The sequence below is a fragment of the Sinohyriopsis cumingii genome, chromosome 19 (genome assembly GCF_028554795.1).
Source record: "Sinohyriopsis cumingii isolate HCF-2022 chromosome 19, ASM2855479v2, whole genome shotgun sequence".
Lineage (NCBI taxonomy): Eukaryota > Metazoa > Mollusca > Bivalvia > Unionida > Unionidae > Sinohyriopsis > Sinohyriopsis cumingii.
Window position 1 is genome coordinate 19093190 of NC_142979.1, and position 21495 is coordinate 19114684.

At 35.0% G+C, this 21495-nt stretch overlaps 1 protein-coding gene across 1 annotated transcript in view; it reads right to left on the reverse strand.

Moving 5' to 3' along the window:
* Positions 1–21495, reverse strand: part of LOC149775225 (tetratricopeptide repeat protein 28-like) — a 167391-nt gene that overhangs the window by 49385 nt on the left and 96511 nt on the right. The window contains exon 3 of the mRNA XM_089944263.1: positions 521–668. Within this exon, the coding sequence (XP_089800389.1) occupies positions 521–668 (148 nt within the window). The remainder of the gene's footprint in view (positions 1–520; positions 669–21495) is intronic.

Here is a 21495-nt window from a genome sequence, read left to right on the forward strand (position 1 = left end):
TTCCTCAACACATCTTATTATAAATATGTCTCTAATTACAGTGGTAAATTTTCATGCTTCAGTGTCAACTAAAACAAAATTCATTTTGAGCTCAAGATCTCATCTGAATCATGCTGGAAAGTAATACTGTTTCCCAAAATAACAGTTACGGAAAGTACTAACAGCAAATGTGACTTCCGGTTTTATATTTTTGGTTCTAACCAACTTCTTGTAATTTGCATGGCTCTATCTGGCCAAGAAAAGATGAATTTGTTTGAGTTTTATTGTACAATTTTGGACAAAAGATCATGAAATGATGGATGAGATGGCCAAAATAATAAATGAAATTGCTGACAAATGGCATTGTCATTTAACCAAAAAATTTTTGTTATGTAACATATATAACATATATATATATATATATATATATATATATATATATATATATATATATATATATATATATATATATATATATATATATATATATATATATATATATATGTGTGTGTATCTAGTTAAGCCCATGAACACTGCCTACCTTTGAGTGGTGACTTGATGGCCGAATCCATGAGACCTGCCAAAAGGCTGGAATTGCTTGCATCTTGGGCCAGGCCCAGAGCAAATGCTGCCAGGGCATCAGCATGCTGACCAAGCTGCTGGAGAGCACAACCCTCCCGAATGTAAGCCTGCAAGGACAATGGGAAAAATTACAATTAAATACTAATAAACCTATATAATATAGCCTAGTATGCATACATGAAACTTGTATACTTGAAATATATATATATATATATATATATATATATATATATATATATATATATATATATATATATATATATATATATACACACACACATAAAAAACCATAAATAAATATAGAAAATAAATATATCTACTGGTAGCTTATAGTCGTTCTGCATGCAGACAGTGAGGGGCCCAATATAGCCTGATATTGATCACACAGGCAGATGACACATCTCATCTTAACATATTAACCTGGGGGCCCCGAGTGGCCCAGTGGTCTAAAGCGCTCTCCGTTACGAATCACTGCCATCTCACATCTGTCTGCATAGGTTCGAGTCTCAGATTCGGCCAATGTGGGTATGTGAGAAAGCTTGCCAGTAGCTTCTTGAGGGTCGGTGGTTCTTTCCAGGGATTTCCCGGGTTCTTCCTCCACCAATAATACTGGCCATCATGTATAGCCTATCGTGAGCTGAAAAATGGCGTTAAACCCTACAATAACAACAACAACACATTAACCCCTGGAGGTTTTTGTCGTTTTCGTCTGAAATTCGAGTAGGAAACACATTTTGAAAGCTATTTCTGAATAAATCCCAAAACACCAACTTTCAGGTGATCTTCCAATAACATACTGCCTAGCTGTGTTAGAAACATCATTTTTCATTGGCTATTTGGCTTGGGCATGAGCAGAAGGGTAAAAGTTGGATTTGTAAAAAAATTTTACTTAATGGACCCATTATTTTCATATCGAGACCACTCTTTATTCCAAATGCCCATCTTATCCTTGCAAAGGTTCATCTGTCAGTTTGCAGTTCATACCAGTCTGCCTTAGATCTGAGACCAAAAAGTCTAAAATCCTGACACAAAATTGGATTCCGACCACCTTAAAGTAAGACCAACTCAGTGATCTCAGAAATTTTTTATAGCATCGGGGTAAGCAAGCAGCAGTTATGTTTTGATTTGCATTATTATCACAAAAGTGAGGAATTTTTTTTTAATATCAATGAAATATAAAAGAAATACAAGTACACATCTGCATAGTATTCTTTATTTCCTAAGTTATAACACAATACAATGTCTAAGTCATAATACAATAAAATGTCTAAGCTCATTAATTTAAATATGAATAACTGATGAAATTATCCAAGTTATGTTTTGTTAAATTCATCTATGGCAATTATGAAGAATGTAGAAATAGCTCACTTATTCTGGTTTTATTGCTTTTATCTGCAATTTGGACAAATAGACGATATAAGTATTAATGTAGCAACATACTAGATAATAAATATCACCACATAATGTATAATGTAACACATTCCAGCTGTAAACTAACTGTTTACTGTTGGTTTACACAATACACAACATATAAAAAAACGGTAGCTGAAATATTTATTCTTCAAACATATCAATGATATATCCACCTTATTTACAACTCTGGCACATATTGGGATCAACTCATGTGCCACACAATCAGCAAATCTCAAGCATCTGACTAACTTGTAAGCATACAACAAAATACATGATACATACAAAGGAAAAATACAGTTGAGTATCCTGCAACTAGCTATGGAGCTGCAAAAGGGACATCAACTCTGATCACTCAACAGGGACATTAACTCTGATCATACCACAGGGACATTAACTCTGATCATGCAACAGGGACATTAACTCTGATCATGCAACAGGGACATTAACTCTGATCATGCAACAGGGACATTAACTCTGATCATACAACAGGGACATGAACTGGCTAAGGAGCTGCACTTCAGAAACTGAGCTACTCCAAGTAACTAAGGATTTGATAGAGGTAGTATTGGGGGAAAGAGAATGAAGTAACACAAAATGAAACCCCAAATGAAGAACAATTGAAGTCATCAGATGGTATTGCACAGAGTACCCCCAATATACAGTGTTAACATTTGACAGTTTTCTTGGAAGTCAAATGGTTTTGTTGCAGTTTACACTATATAAAATTTCAAATATTAATGAAGAAATAATCCAGCACTTGTATTTATATATTTTCACATCGATCAAACTGGAAAGGTGAAGACTGTTCCTTTTCTTACTTGGATAGAGAAAAAGGAGAAAATCATATGGCAACCCCCATTTATGTTCAGGTTTACAGTTTAAAACAGGTTTTCTCCTTGCCAAGAGTATATCAAACTTTGAGGAAAGTTTCATCACATGTTTTGGAAAATGAAGAGTGACAACAACAAAAGCTACAACTACCATACTTCTATTACAATTTAAAAAAAACCAAGAGTCCTCCCTCCCTTTATCTCACCGACTGGTAACAAAGTGGCTCTAAATCATAATCTGATCAATGAATATAGATGCATATGATCACTTTGTAACATAAATCATGTTAGAATAGAGGACCTTATAGCAAGGGAATGCTGCAGTTACACGACATATCACGCACAAAATTTACTCCGCTTAATTACACGATATATCACACACAAAATTTACTCCTCTTAATTACATGATATATCACACACAAAATGTACTCCTCTTAATTACATGATATATCACACACAAAATGTACTCCTCTTAATTACACAATATATCGCACACAAAATTTACTCCTCTTAATTACACGATATATCACATTCAAAATTTACTCCTCTTACATACACAATATATCGCACACAAAATTTACTCTTCTTAATTTGGCCAAAGTTAAATAGACTGTGAAATGATGCATTGTTGTGGTATGTATATATAAAAAACTTTATACAAATAATCTTCACAACTATCATATTTAATGTTTGGTTCTTCTCTATTGTTTGCTTGTGTTGACATTTGTAAACCTTTACCTCCTTCTCCACATTGAACAGTTCACATTTCACGGTCTGGTTGAAACAAATGCAAGTAGCAGACAGTTTGGGGACATACTGAAAATATGCCGCACTTAATCATACAATACAGCAATTTTTCACTTTCTAGCTTTAAGTAATTTTACTAAAAACAAAAATCCATTTTAAAACATGATCTACAATCTAAATATCTAAATGGAGCTGTTCAAATGATTAAATCAACCTAAAGCATTTACACAAAACAGAGAAATTTGTTTAAGTCAATTCCATTTATAGCTCTTTGTCCAACTCATTTACATCAACGAAAACCAAAAAGTAGCATTTTCTTTACTTATTGTCTTAAAATGGCATAAATGAAACAGCATACCACAACTGGACTAAAGTGCTAACTCCTTATATGAGATTAGAATCAGCAATCTAGCTTTCAGAAGTCAAGGGCAACTAGTTCTTTTGATAACCATGTCGGGAAATTCTAGATGCATACTTCTGTTGACAATGCAAGGAAAAGTGATTTAAAACTTGTCTGTACATAGGACTTTACACAAAACATTTCAGTGTTAATAACTGTAAGGCTGTAATTATCATGGTCAATGCCTTTAATTTACTCATCCTGAGGAATTTATGATACGTTACAAAACAAAGAATGATGAAACATGAAAGTAATTATGATGAAAAATTTAATTTTCTTAAGTACTTTCACAAATATTCTTTCAAAGGAGAAACTTTTATCTTTCAGCGCTGACGGTACATAACAATAATAATCTAAAAAAATTGATACCTTATAATGACGCCACTTTGAAATCTGTGATAAAGCAAAATGTATGTTTTACTTCAGACAAAACAAGTCAGAAATTGTATATGCTAACTTGAAAAATGTCAAATGGTAGTGATAACAATGAAGTCAACCTCCCAAGGGAACTGTATATGGTAGTGATAACAATGAAGTCAACCTCCCATGGGAACTGTATATGGCAGTGATAACAATGAAGTCAACCTCCCATGGGAACTGTATATGGTAGTGATAACAATGAAGTCAACCTCCCATGGGAACTGTATATGGTAGTGATAACAATGAAGTCAACCTCCCAAGGGAACTGTATATGGTAGTGATAACAATGAAGTCAACCTCCCATGGGAACTGTATATGGTAGTGATAACAATGAAGTCAACCTCCCATGGGAACTGTATATGGTAGTGATAACAATGAAGTCAACCTCCCATGGGAACTGTATATGGTAGTGATAACAATGAAGTCAACCTCCCAAGGGAACTGTATATGGTAGTGATAGCAATGAAGTCAACCTCCCATGGGAACTGTATATGGTAGTGATAGCAATGAAGTCAACCTCCCATGGGAACTGTATATGGTAGTGATAACAATGAAGTCAACCTCCCATGGGAACTGTATATGGTAGTGATAACAATGAAGTCAACCTCCCAAGGGAACTGTATATGGTAGTGATAGCAATGAAGTCAACCTCCCATGGGAACTGTATATGGTAGTGATAACAATGAAGTCAACCTCCCAAGGGAACTGTATATGGTAGTGATAGCAATGAAGTCAACCTCCCATGGGAACTGTATATGGTAGTGATAGCAATGAAGTCAACCTCCCATGGGAACTGTATATGGTAGTGATAACAATGAAGTCAACCTCCCATGGGAACTGTATATGGTAGTGATAACAATGAAGTCAACCTCCCATGGGAACTGTATATGGTAGTGATAACAATGAAGTCAACCTCCCAAGGGAACTGTATATGGTAGTGATAGCAATGAAGTCAACCTCCCATGGGAACTGTATATGGTAGTGATAGCAATGAAGTCAACCTCCCATGGGAACTGTATATGGTAGTGATAACAATGAAGTCAACCTCCCATGGGAACTGTATATGGTAGTGATAACAATGAAGTCAACCTCCCATGGGAACTGTATATGGTAGTGATAGCAATGAAGTCAACCTCCCATGGGAACTGTATATGGTAGTGATAACAATGAAGTCAACCTCCCATGGGAACTGTATATGGTAGTGATAACAATGAAGTCAACCTCCCAAGGGAACTGTATATGGTAGTGATAGCAATGAAGTCAACCTCCCATGGGAACTGTATATGGTAGTGATAGCAATGAAGTCAACCTCCCATGGGAACTGTATATGGTAGTGATAACAATGAAGTCAACCTCCCATGGGAACTGTATATGGTAGTGATAACAATGAAGTCAACCTCCCAAGGGAACTGTATATGGTAGTGATAACAATGAAGTCAACCTCCCATGGGAACTGTATATGGTAGTGATAACAATGAAGTCAACCTCCCATGGGAACTGTATATGGTAGTGATAACAATGAAGTCAACCTCCCATGGGAACTGTATATGGTAGTGATAACAATGAAGTCAACCTCCCATGGGAACTGTATATGGTAGTGATAACAATGAAGTCAACCTCCGATGGGAACTTCCGCATAGTTAAAGTTGGAAACTTTCCTGCTCTGATTTGTGTCTCAACCCACTAACGCACCGGAACAGCTCTTGGGGTTAGGGGATTGGTGTGGCAATTTGGAGGGTTGAGGGAAGGTGACAGGGGAAAAGGGGGACTGAGCATGGAAGCATTCTAAAAACAAAACTCAAGCTCAAAACTCGAATATCATGTGATACTTCAAGCAGACACATCTTTAGCATTGAAATTTAGCCGTTAAGTAGAAAGACCATACCGTTATGACAATCATTCAAGTTATCCAATTCTAGCTTTATTTAAATTAATGTACTTACTAAAACAATTTCCTGTCAGGTCAAGCTTTGTTTTGAAAAGGCTTCCAAAATATGGGGCCAGGCCATATATTCACAAAATTCAATTTGAGTGTGCAGCCAAGCTCAGAATCATCCTTTTAATAATTCAGCACACATAAAAAACCAATACAAATTTAAGAAACAACTGTATTTGAATTTATACTCTGAAAGCCCTGTATGGTACATGTCTTATTTAGTGTAATCTGTGTCTGCACTCAAGTTCAAGGTGTTTGGTTAATATGGGCCTGGTGTGTAAAATTCAATTTAGTAGCTCATGGTATGATTCAAGTTTATTGGTTCTGTTTACAATTTTGTGAAAATGGATAACTGGCATCTGAGAAAAATAAGTAGGGCAGCCATATGGTATGTGTTATCTTTGTGTTAAAAATTGGGACCAAAAGAACCAAACATAAATAAATATAAAATCTCCCCTCATCAACACTATTTACGTAATGATATGCAAAAGCGTCAACATGCCAGCAAGTTTTAAAAAACAAAACAACAACAATAAAAACTGTGACAATATTTACATTTTATTTAAAATCAAAGATTGAGTTTTACAAGTTACAACAGCAAAAATGTTCAACATAATTGTAATTATATAATTTTACATGGTACGAGTCAGTTGCAGGTGAAAGTGGCTGGTATAACTAATGTACTTAACAGTACTATTCACATAGTCAATGAAGTTAATATTAAGTAAACTTAAGTGTGCTGCAAACCATCAAGTAGTACAATTAAAAAAAGATCTTCCCCATAAAGTTAACAGTTTGGTCTGGTGTTTTATGACACAGCAACACCAGTAGTTAAATTTGTGCTTTGCCCAAGAGCACACAAAGAAAGCCGACCTGAACTAGTCAGATGGTATTATTCAAATCCATTCCCTTCTAGTCAGGAGACCAGCAAACCAACCACTGCAGGTCAACCTACTACACATCCATAAGCTTGAAGGATGGGGTGGGGTGGGGGTTGGGTAAAGCCTTACAAATCCTAATCCCATAGCTGGTATAAAATGAACACAATCAAAATGGGTTTTTTTATAGGTCTTAAAGGAGTTGTTCCATACAATAAACATTAATTTCTTAATGGAAAGATCCTCAGGAAAAAATTTAACATTCAAAAAGCCCACATTAATGATTTTTGGTTTTGACATAACATTTAATGGATACAAACTGGCAGTCAAGATTTTATAAAATCATTTAAGAACACTTTTTAATTGTTTTCACAAACAGATATATCAAGTGAGCAGTAGGGCCCTGATACATTCCATGTCTTTGCCCAATTAACAATTGTTCTGTAACAGAAGAATGTACCATGCATATGAAATGTGCCCTTAGAGGGTTCAAAAATACACAGCACAGAGAAGAAGACTGCCTAACTGTTCTGGGGGGTGGGGGTGTAACCACAAAGCAAATTTGGGAAGATGATTTAGTACTTGTGGACATAAATTGTTTTGTGACAGGATAAAATGTTCAAATCTATGCTTATTACAGATGATAGTAATTTTTGTTGGCAAGTCTTAGAATTTCCAATGAGTGCCTTCAGAGTAACAGACATGGTTTGATATCATCAATGCACCAATGAATTACAATATTTATTCTCTAAATAGCCTATCATGGTGTAGACTTGGACCACTGATACAGGACAATAATAGAATAAAACTAAATGATATAAATTTCTAGAAACAAACATTTTTTTCTATTTTATCCTATCCCTTTTCAATGAAATAACACAGCAACTACAACATTTTCAGAACCATCTACTACAGGGGTGCACAACTCCCGGCCCACAAATATGTTCTGTCCTGCCCTCAGGGCAAATTAAAACAACACAGTAATCTGGCCCGTGAGCAGTAATTATATCAAAGAAATTAGTGTTTGTGGCCCTCGAGTGGTCTTAGAAAATGCAATCTGGTACATGGCCAAACAATGTTGTGCACCCCTGATCTACTAGTATATGTACCTAATTATTAGCTAATTTCCATGTCATCCTTTGTAATTTATTCACTCTACTCATTCAATATTGTGTTTAGTTCCCAGAAACTGAGCGATGTCTCTCGATTTCTGTCTGGAGTGGACCAGCAGCTAAGAAGTACATGAACCTAGAAGTACACTTGGAGAGAACAAGAAACATCAACCGGTGGGATCACAGAGGCATGCCTCTTATTCATTAGGTGCATCTATTCTACAGAATATGACAATTAACATGCTTTAATTAAATTTAGTGCATGTAATCAGTGTGTAGTGAACATCTAAAGGAAAGACAAACAGAAAATGAAAACAGTTCTCATTTGTTATGGGACTTTAGCATGTCCTGATTTATGAAGTGATACCAGTCATGTTTGTTTTATAAACAAGGATTCACCTGTACACAAGTCAGGTTTATTTATATATACATATCGCACTGACGATAATTGTCATGATAGATACACATGTATCATGACATACATGGATGGCAATACCCAGCTCTAAAGACCAATGAATTAAAACAGTTACTTGTGAAGACAGTCTGCAACCAGAATTTATAGCAGGCAGCAAAAGTGAGCTGCCTGAAAATGCTTCCTCAATTCTTTGCCAGTTATAAACCCCTTCCCCCCCCCCAAAAAAAAATCTTTACATATCCAGAGGTACCAGTCCATGGCAACGTGAGAGCAATGTCACTTTTAAAATTTTCATTGTAAAGGTAAAGGATTCAATCATCTGAATCTGAAATTAAACAAAGGAATACTGCATATTTTTACACAACGGTTTATTTGAGCATTAAGACTTGATAATTCAAAATGCTTTTGTATTTGGGGTTAAATGCGCTTCCTACATCTTTTATATCACATGATTTAGAGTTGTCCAAATTTTATAAAACTTATACCAAGTACCTGTCGATCCTAATGAATGGTTACTCGTGTACTTGATCAAATGAAAATTGTGTTAAATGTATACAAATATGAAGTAAACTCCACAGTGTTTCAATTTCACAGTATCTGATACATATATTACATATATCACTACCCAATGTCATCTGCTACGAAGTCCAAGGTGGGCCTGCGTGGAAAACAACAATAACAACAACAAAGTCCAAGAATTCATCTTCATTGTCTAAGACCAAAACAAGCCAGTTTAGTCTAAAAAGCTTTAACCATGACCTATCTAAAGAAAAACTTTAACCTTGACCTTACATGTATGATGCAGATGGTGTACATACATATGGACAGACACACAGACTTGCACATGAATGCCAAAGTGATAACTATGGTGAGCTTTCAACACAACAGGCTTGGCATTATAACCTTCATATAACATCACCCCAATATTGCAGCCAATTTCAACCAGTCCTGGGCAATGATGGCTGTCTTGTACAGGTTTCACTTTACCTAGGTTCTGCTTAGATTGATATATATCTTGATAGAAATTTCTTTTTTGGACTGTTGATAATGACCATCAGAATAAAGAAACAATTAGTGAGATAGATTTATTAATCTACATCCAGCTATGATAAAAGGTGAGTCACAAAAGAACATATCCTTACATGCTGTCAAAGTTTTTCACACAGTAAAACATGGATTAGAACAGACAATAAACGGATTGATAATAACGAACTCTGACAGATAACAGACTTAAGTGCACGATGGACGGATCTTTGTTGAAATAGACAAAAAAAGTGTTCAGCTGGCTGGGAGGGAGTTAGGATCAAGCACAGTTCATCATATTACAACAGCACATGAAACAATCGGGATACATAAAAAAGAACAGCTGGCTAGACACTACGTGACTTCCTCAATCAACAGGTTCATATAACAATGGGTAATCAACTGAAAATTATATATATATATATATATATATATATATATATATATATATATATATATATATATATATAGAGAGAGAGAGAGAGAGAGAGAGAGAGAGAGAGAGAGAGAGAGACTTTCCAAACTCTGTAATCTCGCTTAATCTGCTGGTTCAAATAACGCGATTCTGATCCTAAGCAAACCTCCTTACACTGGCCACTTGTATTAAGTGGCCAAAATACTGTGTCCTAATAGTGCTTAGTTTGCAGAAGTCCTACCTATCATCTTTAACATGTTGTATTTTAGGTACCGTATATACTCACTTAAAAGTCAAGTCAAACTGCAAACACCAAAAGATCCTGATCTGTCATAGCATAATGTGCTTGCCAATCCAGGTCTATGTTATTGTACTGATTATCCAGGTCTATGTTATTGTACTGATTATCCAGATCAATGTTACTGAAGTGATTATCCAGGTCTATGTTATTGTACTGATTATCCAGGTCTATGGTCTATGTTACTGTACTGATTATCCAGGTCTATGTTATTGTACTGATTATCCTGTAGGTGCAGTTTACAGGTGGACTCATCTTACAGGTGGACTCATAAGTGAGTATACATGGTGTATTTATCATAAATGTATATCAATGAGATGGAAATCCTGTTAACCTCTGGCATTAAAAGATATCATATACAGTTTATTAGTGGTTAAGTACATGATACATATAATATGAACAATCTTGCAGCACGATCATAACAGAAATAGACCTTGTGTAACACCCTCACCCATGTAAAACACATTGTTACTGTCTTAATGTTCACTTCAAAGAGACAATAAAATGATACAAGTCAATACTGTACAGTCTGTCAATAAAACAAGGACAAAAGAACCCGCATCTGCACAATTATGGACAGACCATTTAATTTTGATGAGTGTGGATTTTCTTTAAAACCAAAACATTTATTTTTCATTTTATCTCAAGATAATAAAAAAAATTCCTAATGTAATGGATAGGATTATTAGTTCTTTCTACAAATCAAAGCCAGAGTATAATTTCTATCTAACTCGCCTCATTCCCAATGAAATGGTTGGTGGATTGTGAGTATTGAGAACGAAATGTCATATATAAGATTTATATATTTATTTTTTATATACTGATTTTTTTACATTTATTGACATAAACCTGAACAGAAGTCTGATTTAGCAATAATTCAGATTTTAATTTTTTAAATTTAAATCCTTATAATGAATTACATGACAACATAGTATAGTTATACCTGTCTTGAAATACCACTGCTATGAAAGACCACCTGTCTTGAGAGACCACATCCTCAAATTACAGACTAACTGATTATAAAGTATTATCACCTGCAATGAGAGACCACTTATCTTGAGTGACCATAATTTTGGGGCAGAAGAGTTGGACTTTCAAGACAGGTTCTACAGCACAAAAACAATCAATGAATTTTGGCCAAGTATGAAGTGAATTTATTTGACCAATGAAATGTAATGTAGTACATACTGCACCAAAAGATCTGGGTCTATACATCTGACAAGGAATAATCAACAGAACAAACATAGACTCTGATCTGCCTTTGCATTATATAACAGTAGATCAGGATCTATGTTATTTGCAGTTGGACAGACTTTCAAACCAGTATATACGGCAATATGCCAAAAAAAATTTATAGTTTGTATATGATCAACAATAAAAATTCATTTCTGGGAAAGTTAATAATTGGAACATTGTCAGAGGTTATGATTTATGCAAGCAAATGACATATACAAGTTCGTTAACATGAATCACACACTTTCTGATACAGTAACACAACAGGTAGCAACCTGCAGCAATTTATTCTTGACCATAAATTAACACCCCTGTCAATCCTCTGGCTATCATTATTAATTGGACAATATTTAGGTAAACATTCTCTAAGACCATTGTCTTTTGACAGCACTACAACTGTAAATCCTTTAGTCAGATAGGACCTGCAAGTTAACACAAATAACTAGGTTGCTGGACATCTGTCTTGAGATAGCACCTTGTACAAATATTGTCTGGCCCTGGGTCCATGGTACTACCACCTGGCACTTCAGGCATGTAAATAATTCCCATAAAAAGTGAAAGGTTTTATTTTGAACCGCTGAACTGCTCTCTCATACAATACTGAAAGCAAGAATTAGACTGTCCAAAAGTTACTATTTTACAGCCTTGTTCCAATGGGGAAAAAATGTTGCTTTTTTTAATTCTACAGAAAAGGAAAAATTCTCAGACTAGAACAAAATTCACCCCATACCCACATTAAAACTATCTTCATGTACCTATCAAAGATTTTGTGTAAAACAAAACAAGCATAAAGTTATCAAAGAAAGGTGCAATTCTCTCTGTCCTTGTGACTAAATGTGGCACTATTCAGTGACAAATTCTTATGCTGCTGAGAACGCAACTGTTAAAACGAAACTTGAGAAATAATGTAAAGACATTCCCACCATTCAACAACGAAATTTTGAAAACATTTTCACAAAGAAGAACCGCTCTGGTGGTCTAGTGGTTAGAGCGTCCACCTCAGATGCAGGAGGTCGTGCGTGGGTCCGATCCATGGCCAAGTCATACCAAAGACTTATAAAAATGGTACTAATAGCTGCCTCGCTTGGCAATCAGCATTAAGAGGTTAGTGTTAGGACTGGTTGGCCTAGTGTCTGGATAATGTGACTGGGTGGGACATTGTGCTACATGTCTACAGCATGATGCCCCAGTGCTAGACATCACTATAAACTGTCACACTGCAGACATCGTAGTGATATGACTGAATTTTTTTAAAAGCTACATTAAAAATCCAAATCACACACACACACATTATGCATGGACCATGCCGAAAGGGTTCAGAACAATTAATTTTGTCATTTATCTTCTGGAAGATCCGCAGGTGGGTGATCTTGGAGACAACCATGACTTGTGCCCCAGGGACAAAATCATGGTCTAACGTAAAGACAAAAAGTTTGACCTCTACACATGCAATGTCAAATGGATACTGATCCTAACACGACTGTTTATCTGGAATTACATTTTTTGTATCAACAATTTTATAAGACAGATACAAATTTGGAACAAATATTCAGCCTATGCATCTGATGACTGAGCAAAATAACATGAAGTAAATTGATGACTGAGCAAAATAACACAAAGTAAATTGATGGCTGTGAGCAAAATAACACAAAGTAAATTGATGACTGAGCAAAATAACATGAAGTAAATTGATGACTGTGAGCAAAATACCACCAAGTAAATTGATGACTGTGAGCAAAATAACACGAAGTAAATTGATGACTGAGAGCAAAATAACATGAAGTAAATTGATGACTGTGAGCAAAATAAATTGATGACTAAATTGATGACTGTGAGCAAAATAAATTGATGACTGTGAGCAAAATAACACTAAGTAAATTGATGCAAATGAAAAAATGCTGATCTCTCAGGTTGAAATTACTACAGCTTCCACTTTAATTTCCACTTTATTGTCCCTTTCAGTGTGCAGACATCATATAATAGGAAAAAGGAGAAGACTTTAATATTGGGTCTAACAAGGAGTTTGATGTGGGGATGCAAATTTATTAAATAGTATTTTAAAAAAACCACTTTTCAAAACAAATAATGTAAATATTGTATCGCCTAATCAGATGAAACTGTGCTTTGCTTGAGAAACTAGATAATTGAGAGAGGGGGTGGTTTCTTTATTTATATTTAGTTCCAAATGTCGACTGAATGACTCTTGCCATACAGTAAATAATGAAGATGAATTCAGATTATGGAGAACCCAGTTCGCATGGCCATCAGATCTGTGCAACCTACTCCAGGATCATATCATTTTTCAATAATGCCAGATGTTTAGACCCTATAAATGATTTGTTACATAAACTCACTGTCAGAACTCAGAGTCACTTTCAACTGACAGTCATCTTGTCAAAGAGCCAGAATGGTAGTACAATAACTGCTTTCACAGGTGAAGAACTTTCATATATAGTGACAGCAGCCTGGGGTTCTGTTATGAGTTGTCAGTTGTGAAAACAATATATAAAAAAATAATGTTATGTTGAAAAGCAATACACAGAAGGATATAAAATTTTAAACATTTTACATTTAATAAAATCTTTCGCCTTTTTTATATACAAAGAAATTATTTACATTAAACAGAATGATGTGGTATCATTTCATTTGTGGAGTGTGAATGCCAAAAGTAATTGGAACTGACAAATATTACTTACAATGCAGACAAATGGTCAAAAATTCATAGCAAGATTCAAACTTGTGCTTGCAAATACAAAATGGAAAACAACATAATTTATTTTACTTTATGTTCTTAATGAAAATTCAATTTCAAAGGGAGTCAAATGCAGAACTTAGTGGCAAAAGGATTACTCTTTAACACTGGTCTGAGATAGTCTTTTGATGAAAGGTTACGACTGTTAAATCTCCATTTAATTGCCTTCCACTAAAAAAGTGAGAGCTCAAGACCATCTTCTGAACAAAGGTTTTGTGTCCATGGGAGGACAGGCCCGGACATTTACTGGGCTTGAATGAATATTATATAGCAGTCTGTCAAACTACAAACAAAGTGGAGACTAATCAGGTGGTAATCCCTGGACAAGAACTGGACATGTCCTATGCTGGGAACTCTTTTATACATAATTTGTTAGATTCATGATTGTTCTTTTTGGGACTCCCAAATATCAACAATCTTTAATTTCAAGTCCAAAAATGGTCCAAAAGCTATTACATGTACATTGTACTGTACGTGTGTCTATGCAAAGCAATGGATGGTCTTATCACAGATTTTTCTCTGTAAACATTTGTTAAACTTTGAAAAAGAGAAATAGATGGTCTCATTATCAAGCATGGATTTATCACCAGTCATCAGATTTTAGAGTGCCCTGCTCAGTGCTTATAAACTGAAATTTTCATGATTTTTTATTTTAAAAAATTGAAAAACATACTTTATTTGAGCAATTAGTGATAGATGCATCGCAAAAGGTCATTCTCACTACAGTTTGTTCCAGATAGCCTTGAACTGAACATAACACTGTTTTATAAACCTGTATGCAGGAACCAAAGTCTGGGAAAGATGGGCATTCAGGGGGCAATAACTCCTTGAAAAGATAGTGTGTAATGCCTGAAACCAACTCCTTTTCATAGGAAAAGATATGAAACAGATTAACAAGGGCCATAACTCTATTTAAAATGGAATAGATGCGACAAAGACCATAAAAGACACACCTAAGTCCATGAATTTTTTTAGCGTGGAACTTTATCAGAATTGTTGCCTGTTCCTTTAGCTATGTTTATTACAAGCAAGCCCCCATGTAAAGATATGAAGCTGATTGACAAGGGACACAACTCTGTCCAAAAAGTACAGGAGACAAAACCAATAGAAAGCACATCAAAGACTGACCCTATCTGCACTGCAGACTGCATAAGCAGTCCAGGAAGAATAACTACTACTCAAGAGTGCACATTGGTATTCCAGTTTCACATACAAATAAAAGTTCTGGTGGCATAGTGTCTGATTTGTCAGTGTCAGGGATACCCAATTAGTAAAGATTATTTTATAGTATGATTCATTTAAACACCATCTGGATGCATTCAGACTTTAAGGTAAGTTATTAACAAGAAAGGAGGGTTATCTGATCTATAAATATAAGTCTTTGAAGATAACTAAGTACATCCAAAATTATGGACTTGTCTGATGGTGAGTCAGAATTGTCTGGGGAAAAATAAATGATTGCAAATAATGGAATTCTGCATGATCATCATCATAAATGAAGAAGAGATGGAACGTTTACAACAGGAATGGAGGGATATGGTCAGCAATAGAGACAACAATGAGTAATTGGAAGCTTTTGAACTTGCCGAGTGTACCTCACCTGAATGTCAGCAATAGACTAAATCTCAACTGAATCACAATATACACACATTTTCCAAATACCTTGGCTCAACACAAGTATTTGATGGATCCTGAACACCTCATGAATATTTGTCAAACATTTTAAAGATTTATAAATTAGAATGCATGCCTGAGGTGAGAGACTGGCCCAAGTCAACACAACGGTGATTGTACTGAAGAGAGAAACTGACTCAAGTAAACACAAGGATGGTTGGACTGAAGTGAGAAACTGACTCAAGTAAACACAAGGATGGTTGGACTTAAGTGAGAAACTGACTCAAGTAAACACAAGGATGGTTGGACTTAAGTGAGAGACTGACTCAAGTAAACACAATGGTGATTGGACTGAAGTGAGAAACTGACTCAAGTAAACACAAGGATGGTTGGACTGAAGTGAGAAACTGACTCGAGTAAACACAAGGATGGTTGGACTGAAGTGAGACACTGACTCAAGTAAACACAAGGTTGGTTGGACTGAAGTGAGAAACTGACTCAAGTAAACACAAGGATGGTTGGACTGAAGTGAGAAACTAACTCGAGTAAACACAAGGATGGACTGAAGTGAGAAACTGACTCGAGTAAACACAAGGATGGTTGGACTGAATTGAGAAACTGACTCGAGTAAACACAAGGATGGTTGGACTGAAGTAAGAAACTGACTCAAGTAAACACAAGGATGGTTGGACTGAAGTGAGAAACTGACTCAAGTAAACACAAGGATGGTTGGACTGAAGATGCAGTGTCTTAAGTAAAGACTTTATATTCACATTTACTGACAAAAGTTATGAGATTTGAAAGAAGTGAACTGTATTGGTCTAAAAGTGAGAAATTCTGGATCTTTTGATCCAATTTTAGAGAAATTATAGCATCTGACAAGATTGTCCAGGTGGAAAGCTATCTGCATTTCAGTGATGATACAGGCAATTAGCCTGAATAAGAATGGTCTTGTGCTTTTGTTAAATTAATCTGGTGCACGTTTTAATTCATATATATTCCCCATAAAAACAGAACAAACACCTTGTATATTTCAGTTTTTAAAAACCTGTATAAATATCATTACCCAAATGTGGCTTTTCCTGAAATGTGAGAAAACACTGCATTTATCCAAGCCATAATCCTTAAGAAAATGACAATGGATAAAAATGAGACCACATTTAACTCTTTAAATGTTTTATTTAATAAACTGATTGAATACAATGAAATTTACCTTTAAATTACCTTCTGATTTCTCTGTATAACCTCATGTGAGACTTTTTATTCATGAGCTCATTTTAAATGATATGAATTTGTCTAATTTAATGTGATATCACATATCACAAGAAATGTACAAGTCACTGAATATATGTCGTCTGAATTTAGTGAATGTCTTCAGGTTACTTAGTGTCGAATGATTATCTTTCCCTGCTGAAAGAGTTTAGCAACAATGTTCTTACCAAATTTCATTTGAATATGTTAAGCTATGCTGAACATTTCAAGTTTCCATGTGATGACAAGAATCTGATCGACAAGGGGCATAACTCTATCCAAAATAATGCAGACGAGACTAAAACTGTAAAGGTAAATGCACGTCTATTAAACGATGTTACAGAAAACTGAATCAAAATGTATTAAATAGTTCTTGTGCTGTGCCAGTTACATGTAATATCCTATATGATGAAATGATGTCAATTGTCAAGGGCCATAACTCTATCAAAAATGGGGTTTATGTGATAGAAATTAGATACATCCAGGTCATACCAAATTGCATCTGAATAAGGATTTGGTTCTTAAGCTATTCCAGTTACAAGCATGTCAAGCAACCATCCCATATATAAGCAAATTAACTGTCAAGGGTCAAAACTCTATCCCAAATAGAACTGATGAGACCAAACATACAATGGCACACCTTCATCTGTGAGACAATACATGAGCCAAACTGCATAAAGAATATGCTGAAAGAGTGCTTTTGGATTTTTCATGTAGCTTTAACAATTTTAGTCATATCGATATGGTGTCTGCAGTGTAACAGTTTATAGTGATGTCTAGCACTGGGGAAGACATGTAGCATCATGACCCACCCAGTCATATTATTCTGATATCAGGCTAACTAGTCTTAACTCCAACTTCCCAGTGCTGAGTGCCAAGCGTGGCAGCTGTTAGTACCATTTTCATAAGTCTTTGGCATGACTCACAGATAGTAACTGAACCCACGATCTCACCCATCAATGGCAGATGCTCTAACCACTAAGGCCATCAGAGCAGTCAAATATGTTGAATAATTTCTAAGCAATGTTTGTTACACAAATCTCCAGTAGTGCAGACTTGAAATTCCTTGAAGGAGGACAATAACTTGAAAAGATGAAACCTTTTAAAGGCAATCTACTGTAAAAGCCAATTCCTAAATGGCATCAAATTATGTGCAAGAGTTGCCGAGTTTGGCTGGTTACAAGGGGTGTGAATGGAGTGATGGTTGATGGCCAGATATATGGATGCTAAAGCCGATTATGGGGCTCCTGCATCTACATGCAGTACCCTAGTTACACGTAATCTTGGCAAAAAGATGGATGAAATAATAAAGCTACTGTAATAAGAAAAGTTACTGTCGTTTGACTTGGCCAATGTTTACATGCCTCCAAAAATCATGCATGCAAGAAAATGACAACTTCCAGTACACATGTACGAATGCAATCCTTCAAGCTGGGAACATGATTAGGTGCAACTGAATGAAATATTAACCATGCAATAGTAGGAATTATTAGTCAAATATTAGCTAATATTAGTCAAATAATTAACTATTTCAATTAGTTAATTAATTCATAAAATAATATTAGTAAAATTTTAGTAAATATTAGTCAAATAATTAACTATTTAATAACAAGTAATGAAGTAATGAATCAGCAGATATTCTCAACTTTATGTGACAACAAACAAATGGCAACAACTTCATGTAACAAAAAACAAATGGCAACAACTTTGTGTGACAATAAACCAAATGACTATATGGCAACTTTCTACAACAAGAAGGTGAACAAAATCATACTCAAAATATTTTGTGCAAGAAAACTCATTTACAGCAAAGCCCTCCATGGAGTATCTTTAATTATCTACAGTTTTAAGTCCACAATATCATGAATATCAAAGGTTTCAACGGCATAAGATTTCACATTATACCAACTGTGTTATTACAAAGTTTTATAGTAAATAAAAACAAAAATATGAAATAATCAAAACAGCAGTAAGCTTGTGTGTTTTCATTTATCGAAATATAGCAAATTCATGAAAATAAAAGTGATGGTCATTAATAGTAACCAGAAATATGTTTGGTTTTATAATATATAAAAAGTTCCAAAATTTATTGTGTCAATTATGACAAGTCACTTTCTTTGAAGTCTAAACCCAGTAAATATAACAGAATAATGCTATCAGTCAATTTCTGACACTGTGTAGATTTACCTGTCCTTTTTAATTACAGGGACTGATTAAGAGTCTCAAGAATGACTATTGATGACGCATTGCTATTATATTTATTACTTTGTTTTCGGTATCTATCACTACCTGTACATTATTAAGGGGACTGAAATACACAGGTTACTGACTTCATGTCATTTCTTGGACTGGACTGCGTACCATGCCAGTTTCCGTGGACATCATGTCATTTCTTGGACTGGACTGCGTACCATGCTAGTTTCCACTGACATTGTGTCATTTCTTGGACTGGACTGCGTACCATGCCAGTTTCCATTGACATTGTGTCATTTCTTGGACTGGACTGCGTACCATGCCAGTTTCAACTGGCAGTGAAGCACATTCTTGTCGAATGTATCAACTTCCAGTCTTCCACAAGACGAGACAACATTTTTCATAGAAGTCACTGTGATTAATTAATTTTCTGATGATGTGCCACCCAACAAAATCTTGGGTTTCTGAAAGAATCTCAATTTTTACAACCTGAAACTCAAGAATTTTTATGTTCATATTTCTACATAGCTTGCTAGAAAATTAAAATGCTGAAAAAAGAAAACAGCTGTGAATAATTTGTATTGAAGTTGTCTTGTGTGCAATATAGCAATTATCCTGTTCATGGCTTCCACTTAAAAGACAACTAAAATTTACATTTAATTTTAACAAGTTCTCCCCAGACTGTTTCATACATTAGTATTAACTGCAAGTTATTTCACATAAAAGGTCAAGGTCATGTAAAAATGTTAATTAAAGTTTTCCAGGGTCTTTTCTCATGTAATACCATACATTCTAATGAAGTTAATGTACTTTTCCTGTATGGACCTGCTACACATCTTGAACAAAGAACTGATGATAGTGATAATTCTGTAAATGGATCAAAGAGATACCTGCTTGGAGTGAATTCAATTAAAAATGTCTTTGAAACAACAATAGTTTTAAAAGTTGAAGTTTTCATTTTTTTTCCTTGTGTTCCCAAACACTGTGTTATGTGATCCGTATACACAGCACTTTTACCTGACATGAAGAAAGAGACAAAGCTGAAACAGTATACCTCTCCCATTATCTCTCAGACAAATGCCTCACTCCTCCCCCCACTCCTGAATATTGTCAACTAATTGTCTGTTATGCAGATTGGATTACAACAATGGTAAATTGAGTTAGGTACACCTGCTCATTTCCTAAATCTCGCGTCAGATCAGAGTTATTTGCAGCATCCCCATTTTTGAAGCCTGCAATTATTCTTGTGGAAAACATTACCTCCTAACATTAGTTCCATTCCTGGGACCAATTTGTAACATTTTGGTCTCAAACTCTCCAATTACTCTCATTAAAATGTTAGCTATATGTAATTTCCACCCAAATTCACGTTACCTATAGCAGTGTCCTCCACATACATATATCCTAAATTCTTCCCTAAGTTCTTCTGTTGATCTCTTGGTCTTGAAATCATATAATTATTCATACTGACATTGTATTTACTTTTATTCCGACATAATGTCCTTATTGGCAGCATTGTATAGGGTTCCAGAAACCATCTCAAAAGTGCCTCAGTTAGAAGTACTTGTTGTTTGTAACATTTTGTAATTATTCTCATTCTAGGTGTGTCTCAGAAAAAGACCAACTGAAAATACACCTGTCCAAATAATCCAAAATAGTGATATTAAAGCATATCCTCTAGTGTCTCAGAAAATTACAATCAGAACTTTTTGGAAGATCTTTAAAACAAATATTAAAACATCTGAGAGAAAAAATTCTTAATGATGTACCATAGTTTGGATGGCTAAGCTGTCAATTTTCCACTCAAGATGGGATATTAACAGTTTGCTGGCATCAACAAAAAAAACTATGTATCTTGAATCCATTTAATTCTTTTGTGTATCAATTTTACAAAGTAGTAAAATACAACAAAAGAATTTTTTTTCTCTGTACTTAAATTCATGGATTCAAGAAACGGGTTTTGTGGTAGATTGGTTTCCAGGATCACATCTATGCTATTAGTCT